The sequence below is a fragment of the Sinocyclocheilus grahami genome, unplaced genomic scaffold, assembly GCF_001515645.1.
Source record: "Sinocyclocheilus grahami isolate Dianchi unplaced genomic scaffold, SAMN03320097.WGS_v1.1 scaffold2044.1, whole genome shotgun sequence".
In the NCBI taxonomy this organism is placed as follows: domain Eukaryota; kingdom Metazoa; phylum Chordata; class Actinopteri; order Cypriniformes; family Cyprinidae; genus Sinocyclocheilus; species Sinocyclocheilus grahami.
Window position 1 is genome coordinate 66,495 of NW_015507223.1, and position 7,960 is coordinate 74,454.

At 40.7% G+C, this 7,960-nt stretch overlaps 1 protein-coding gene across 1 annotated transcript in view; it reads right to left on the minus strand.

The window, feature by feature from the left end:
- Nucleotides 1-5,139: 5,139 nt before the first annotated feature.
- Nucleotides 5,140-7,960, minus strand: part of LOC107573824 (tripartite motif-containing protein 35-like) — a 6,616-nt gene continuing 3,795 nt past the window's right edge. The window contains exons 3-6 of the mRNA XM_016260275.1: nucleotides 5,629-5,859; nucleotides 5,532-5,554; nucleotides 5,330-5,451; nucleotides 5,140-5,147 (exon numbers count right to left, since the gene is read on the minus strand). Coding sequence (XP_016115761.1) covers nucleotides 5,140-5,147; nucleotides 5,330-5,451; nucleotides 5,532-5,554; nucleotides 5,629-5,859 — 384 coding nt within the window. The remainder of the gene's footprint in view (nucleotides 5,148-5,329; nucleotides 5,452-5,531; nucleotides 5,555-5,628; nucleotides 5,860-7,960) is intronic.

Here is a 7,960-nt window from a genome sequence, read left to right on the forward strand (position 1 = left end):
TGCGAACTTACCACAATGTGGATTTTAGAAAGTGCACAAAGCCTTCACGTGCACACTTACCATGACATGGATTTTAGGATACCGTTCTATGGGGCTCTCGTGGCACTCTGAAAGAGCAGCTCATAGATGGAATGATGCATACCAAACCCAATATGTTTGAGAGTCACCAACTCGATCTAAGATATAAAGCTGGAAAGGCTAGCAGTAAATCTCTAGCTGAGGGGGAAAACACCCAGCTCTCACACGAGAGGGGAGCTCGACCTACTGCATGTTCCAATGCTGGAACAGCTAGCAATAATTTACTTAGCTGAGGGAACACAGACCCAGCTCTAAAACGAGAGGGAGGCTCGGACCTACAGCATGTTCCAATACTGGAACTGCCAGCAGTAAAGTTACCTAGCTGAGGGAACACAGACCCAGCTCTCGACGAGAGAGGGGGCTCGCCCAGCATGATCGTTAGAATCAGAGGTAAGTGTACTGCAAGCTAGCCAAAAACTCAGCGCATCAGAGAGGCGGATTTGGAAGGGCCTAGTTCACCTGATGCTACTGGTTCCAGGTGCTCTGGGAAAACAGAGAACTCAACTCTCACATGAGAGGAGAACTCCGAACTCAGAAAGAATAGCGCGCTCATAGGCATGCCTTTGGTAAAGGGGAGCACTGCTAATACTACCACGAGAACAGCCCACGGAGCGAACCCGGGCGCTCGATAGGAAGCAGCATGCTCATAGTAACCCTCAATGGTGAGGGGAGCGATACTTCCAAGTGTGTCAAAAATAGAGACACACTGGTTGAGTGGAGCCCAAGGTACCGGGGTCTAACCAACTCAGAGAAAGGGAACGAAGCTATAACGCGTGACCCTTACCGTACAGGATTTCAGAAAGTGCGCAAAGTCCAGTGTGCACACTTACCACTTATGTGGATTTTAGAAAGTGCGCAAAGTGCTCAGTGTGCACACTTACCACTATGTGGGTTTCAGAAAGTGCATTTAAATTTAAATTTCCAGGCATCTGATCACAGATACCCGGAGGTACTGGGCCAAACGGGAGAGGCAAGCTCAAATACGACCCTCTAAGGCGAGGGGCGCACTGCCTGAGACAGCATACACAAGAAGGTTCTCGCAAATGCCACCTTTAATTCCCGCTTGATGCCTCAGCAAGAGGGGATATCCTGGAGCCCGGACATCCAGGAATTTTTTGCAGTGTCGTGCCGGGGGCAGAAGCTTCTGACCTGGCCGCATGGTCCAGGAAGCATGAAGCCGGAACCAGGGCTATCATACCGGCTGGACACAATATCGACGAGTGAGGTAACCTGGCACCTGGTTTCTGAATCCAGCAAAGGGGTGCTCGCAGAGGTCCTCCAGCAGCTTACTCTCGTCCACAGCCGACAAGCGCGAGAGGGAAAACCCCTTTTTAAACTCATTCCCATGAGCCCATCCTCCTCCGTGCCTCAGCAGCGGTGGGTCCTGAGCCGCGGGAAGCAGATGGCTGCCCCCCTTTCCTCGAAAAGAGAGACAAACGAGAGCGGAGCTTTTCATTAAAATACGACACACCCTCTAAACGCTTTGCTAGTGCTCGCCATAACGATAGGAATATAGATCGCTCTTACCACGAAAATGCACGCTTCAAACAAAACGGTCAGTGAAGACGAAGAAGAGAATGACATGTTCTCCCGGCACCTATTTATACTATAATCGCACCGGTAGTGATGTCATGGGCTGTCGCCGGCCAATGTGTAGTTGGTGTTTTTTCAATATATGCTTCAGACACGGGTCACGACGAGGCGTTCCCCATAGCGACCCCTAGAGGATGCAGTTCGAAGTTCCCTTGAAAGGGAACCTTTGTTTGCTCAAGTACCACTGTGATACATTTTATGTTGCTTTACTGTTTCATTTTTAATTTAAAAAAATCATTAAAAAAATGAAATCAAATTGTTTGCTGCAAACCAGGGGCGGAGCAAGGGGGCGGTCAGGGGTGTATAAGGCAAATATAAGGCCCACGCTCTATCGCTTCATCGTAAATAAAGCTAACAAGAAACTATGAACATACAATGTAGTTCTGTCGTCAGTTAAGCAATGCAGTTACCAAAAAGGCGATTAGTGCATTCATCACATTAAAGAACATCTCTCAAATGCATGTACTAAAATATTGTGCAATTCGAGATCACATATACAATATAGGCCTACACAATTAGGCTTAAGCGGTTTTCTTTTTTTTATAATTTATTGCACAAGTAAATATGAACACAGTAACATTAGTCTTGTTAAGTGCGACCATAATCAAAGTAGGCTGCTCTTCTCAGCTCACGTTGAGCTAAAATCAGGATTCTGCTGACTCTGTATGAACGTTAGACACAGTATCTGAACTGATTCTGCTCAGGTGTCTCTACACACCTCAGATTGATTGATTCATTTTAAAAGTGCACTTAAAAAATAAATGGCAGTGGTGTGTAATATTGAAAGAATATTTATATCACTTTCATAAAGAAAGATGCCTTAGAAAACTTGGCATTAGTTTTTCTGCTGTTACGTTCAGATTTGTTCATTTCGCAGAAGCTTCTATTGAATCTTATGAGGATCATTACAAGCAATTTGTTGTAAGAGCAGTAATTTTCATCATATTTGATGGCAAATTTCACGTATAAGCTGGATTACTGCACAAGCTGTTTATAGTTTCATATGCTGTCGTTTAATAGGAAGATGTAGATTAGTCTACAAAATGCATTAATGTTAAGTTTGTGCTCTGTGTGGATCCTATCAGACATTAAACTGTCTCTCTGTGCTCATTTGAAAAGTACTGATTGTTCAGTTATCTGTAAGCAAACAGCTGATATGATAATAAATGTGACTGTTCGTCCCTGTGTGATGTCTGGATGTTGTTTGCTGTTCTTTGTACTCTCTCCATTTTCACTTTCACTTTCACAGGAGACGCTGATTGGTTCCTGCTGCTGTCAATCATCAGAGAGGGGCGGGTTATAAACCAGAGCAGAAAATCACATTTAAAACCAGATTTAGTAAAACAAACATTTATTTAACATAATATTTGCTCAAGTTTTCTTGGGGGGGAAAAAAGTAACTTTAAACAGAAATAATTTATAATCTTTTGACATTCCTATCCTAGCCTGACTCCAAAGGGTGTTTATTTATTCTTCAGTACAAAACTGCCTTAAATTTGACAGAGAGCAATTTTATAATGTCTAAATATAAATATAAAATGGTTTACTATCTAGTGCCTTTGGTTGATATTCTTATTTTGAGTCAGTTGCCCAGTTTCTCCACTAGATGTCAGTAAAGCTGCACTGATTCTGAAGAAATGACAGAAATGTATTCAATTATTTTAGCTTCATTAGGAACTATCTGAAACAATGACACTACATCGTCTTCTGTAGAGCTGCTTTAGAGCTGAAATCAAAGCAATTTTTGTTTAATCTTTAAAAAGATTAAACATATGAGCAATTTTCTGTTTATTACTCTGAAGCAGCTTTTAAACATTTACTTCAATAGAAAAAGAATAATAATTTCATCTGTGTAACTGACATAAACTGGGGGGAAAAACATATATTATTGCATACAACTTTATGAGTAAAGAGACACATTTCTCTGAAATAATTAGATAAATGTCAGTTAGCCTGAAAATATGAATCTTAAAATCACCTCCACTTGGTCAGGTAAGATAAACAATGATTATTTTATTTATTATTTATTTTTTGTACAATAAAACACTTGTTTAAAAAAAACACAATAATTAATTTCCATTACTTTTTTTTGTTGATATTATTATATTACTTGATATTACCTTCACTTCTGCAGATAATCTGAACCTTATAGAGATTGAATCCGTGACTGTAGAGTTTGAGTAATATCCATCAGTGATCAGAGTTCAGCTAACTATCGATCACAACCATATATTCAGTGCAACAGTCTGGTACTCGTGTGATTAAATGTTGAAACATGATGAAAGATGAAAGCAGGAAGATTCAGAGCTACAGATTACTGACTATTGATCGCTAAGATCCTCAGAGAGTTATAACAATAGAAGAATGGGAAGACTTTGTGAGTGAAGGAGGTTGTGAATGTGTGTAGATGTGTGTTAGTTACAGGATCAGAGAAGGACACTGTTCCTCCGTCATAGTCCAGATTCACTCTCACACGCTCAAGATCCTGTTTAACACGGAAACCAGAACATGAAGACCATCCGTACCACACAAACCAGACATCAGTGTTGAAGAAACCACCTCCCTTCCTCTGGCCGCCTTACTATTTAGCAAACCGAAACTGGAAATGTAATTAAATGTAAACATATAATGATCAAGAGTGAACCATACACAGATGATTATGAATTATTCGTCCTGTTGATCAAACACATCAGATATTTCCTCTGATCGCTGTCAGTCACTCTCTGTGTGATTTATCAAGACTGAAAGATACATCAGAAACAGTGAGGGACACAAACTCAAAACATATTCATTTCATTTACGCTCTCATTTATATTAATTATAGTGAGAAGCTGCTTCTAATACAAAATCTTACCTTTGAACACAGCTTTACACAGTGCTTTCATATTCAAACGAGATTATCAATATAATAATGCAGAAGAAATAATGTTCATATCCATATAATTTTCCTCAATGTTGCTCTTGTATGAATCACAAAACTCTTTACTGAATGCTGCCTACTTATTAAAATAATAAACAAACAGTAGGTTTTATTCCACGATAATACAGTTAAATAATAATAATCTTGCTTATATTGTTAACGCTACAACTAAAACTATTAATAATATCTTCATTAATTAAAATAAATCTTAAATAATATAAATAATAATTATTAGATGAAAATCTAACTATTAAAATTAAATGTAAATTAGAAAAGCCATTTTGGCAACGAATTGAAATAAATTAACTTGAAGCATTAAAATTACTAAAACTAAAACTGAAATAAAATTATGTATAATTATGCATATTAAATTTGAAGCTAAATAGAAAATTTTTAAAGTAATAAAAATGACAAAAGCATGTAAATTATTTAAAATAAAATCTAAAAATTAAACCCAATTCAAAATATAAATTAAAAAAAATAAAGTAGTATTTAAACAGCAGTCATCATATGGGAAATAAAAACAGCTAAAATCACTTCTGTGTCTTTCATGAGACTGAAAATGAAAGTCAAGCACACTGAATTCTGGGATTGATTATTTCTGAAAGTTAAGCTGCTGATTCTGGTGCAGTAGATGATCTGGTTCTTCACACATAATGCTGAAATCTGTCAATATTGCATCATTTCCAGTGTGTGTGTGTGTGTGTGCGAGCTCAGATCTTCTGCAGTCAGACTCACTGTTCTGGACCATGTCCTGCATCTTCTTCCAGACTCTGAAGCTCAGGTTGCCCAAGTAACGCGGCACATGAATCAAAGCTCCAGAAGGCGTCTGTGGATCCGGCTCTGATGAGATCTGGACTCTGGAAGAACATTCAGGATCAGAACTGCAGTGGCTTTGGATCAGAAGCAGAGAGAGCAGAGACAGCAGCAGATCACTCACCTTTCCATTGTGACTGGAAACTCCTGCAGAACAAACACACAGTTTATCATCAACAACTCAATCAATCAATCAATCAATCAATGATCTGAAACCAGACCTTCAGAAAGCAGACGTCACTGGCTCTCATCATCTCCTCCGTGTCTCTGATTCTCTGATTAAGAGCTGAGATGTGTCTGTTCATCTCCTCCAGCTTCTCCTTCATCATCTGATTCTTCTGCTCCTCTTCCTCCCTCAGTGCAGTGATTGTAGCTTCTTCTTCATCTCTGAGAAACTGATGAAGCTTCTCAAACTGCTGTTTAATCTGACGCTCTGTGTGCTCAGCTTGAGACTGAAATCAAACCACATTCACTTCAATCGTCTCAATCGACACACATCAACACATCACATCATTCAGATCTGAGATAAACTCAGATACCGATTTTTTTTTTTAAGAACAAGAAGGTGCCGCAAACGGCAGCCACGACGCTGAGCTACGCAATTCTTCTGATGTTTTTGTTTGTTTTTTCTGTTTTGTCATTCTTCTTCTATAAGTTTTACCAGAGACGAACTCCTTAACATTAAGCAACACATCTCAGACAATATTTTTCTGGTTTTATATTATTCTGACGTTTTGTTGGACATTCTAGTCGGAGGTACAGCTGTGTTGTTCAAACACTCTTACAGACGCAGAAGAGGGATACACGCCGGCTCCCTGGTAAAGCTCCGCGTGCACTGCTTTCAGACTGTGCTCCCCAAGCATTCATCTCGCGAATGTCCGTTCCCTTCCTAACAAAACGGATAACATTTTTCTCCTCACCCGCACCAACAAGGACTTTTCAAACTCTGCTGCACTGTGCTTCACTGAAACCTGGCTGAGTGAAGCCATTCCGGACAACGCACTTCATCTGCCGGGCTTCCAGCTGTTCAGAGCGGATCGCATCGCGGAGTTAACGGGGAAAACCAGAGGTGGTGGATTGTGTTTCTACATCAACGAAAGTTGGTATTCAGATGTAACAACGCTGAAAAAGGTATGCTGTCCTAACCTAGAGGCACTCTTCATAAACTGTAAACCTTTCTTCTTGCTGCGCGAGTTTTCCTCTGGTGAATCTCGTTTTCATTCTCATGAATGTGTACGTGCCTCCGGATGCGCGCGTGAGCGTCGTGATGCAACAGCTGGCCGAACAGATAACTGAAATAGAGCAAAGGTACTGTGACGAGTGGGGCAGGGCCAAGTACCGTGGGAACGGAGCGAGGCTGATGGAGGAGCTCCGGAAGGATAAAAGGAGGAGCGACGACGGTGTTGGACGAGAGAGGACCAGGCCTGGACTTTATGTTGTTTTGTTTCTGTTTGTGCACGGCAGGCGTCCGCGAGGGGCTGTTGCGCTATTTTGTGTTTGTTAATTTTATTATTAAATGATGTTTTAATGTTTGCCAGTTCCCACCTCCTTCTTCCCATTCTACGAACTTTGTTACAGGTACCCAGACTCTATTTTAATCATTCTTGGAGATTTTAACAAATCAAATCTCTCCCGTGAACTGCCAAAATACAAGCAGCACATTACGTGTCCCACCAGAGACAGTAATATATTGGATCACTGTTACACAGCAATAAAGGATGCATATCACTCTGTCCCACTAGCAGCTTTGAGGCTCTCTGATCACTATTTGGTTCATCTTATACCGACCTACAGGCAGAAACTGAAATCAGCTAAACCTGTTTTAAGGACTGTTAAAAGATGGACTAATGAAGCAGAGCGGGATTTACAAGCCTGTTTCGACTGCACTGATTGGAGTGTTTTTGAAGCTGCAGCCACTGATCTGGATGAGCTCACAGAGACTGTAACTTCATATATCAGTTTCTGTGAAGATATGTGCATTCCAACCAGGACATTCTTATTATTTAATAATGATACCGTGGTTTACTGGGAAACTCAGCAGCTTTGTCACGCCAAAGAGGATGCTTACAGAAGTGGGGATAAAATCTTGTATAACCAGCCTGTTTCGACTGCACTGATTGGAGTGTTTTTGAAGCTGCAGCCACTGATCTGGATGAGCTCACAGAGGCTGTAACTTCATATATCAGTTTCTGTGAAGATATGTGCATTCCAACCAGAACATTCTTATCATTTACGACTGGGAAACTCAGCAGCTTTGTCACGCCAAAGAGGATGCTTACAGAAGTGGAGATAAAATCTTGTATAACCAGGCCAGGAACAGACCAACAAAGGAGATCAGAGTGGCTAAAAAGAACTACTCTGAAAAGTTGAGAAAACAGTTTTCAGCCAACGATCCGGCGTCAGTATGGGCGGGTCTCAAGAACATCACTAAGTACAAGACACCACCCCCACATTCTGTAGAGAATCAACAACTGGCTGACGATTTGAATGTGTTTTACTGTCGATTTGAAAAGCACAGTCTCACTCTGATCTGCACTTCGCAACATTCACGTA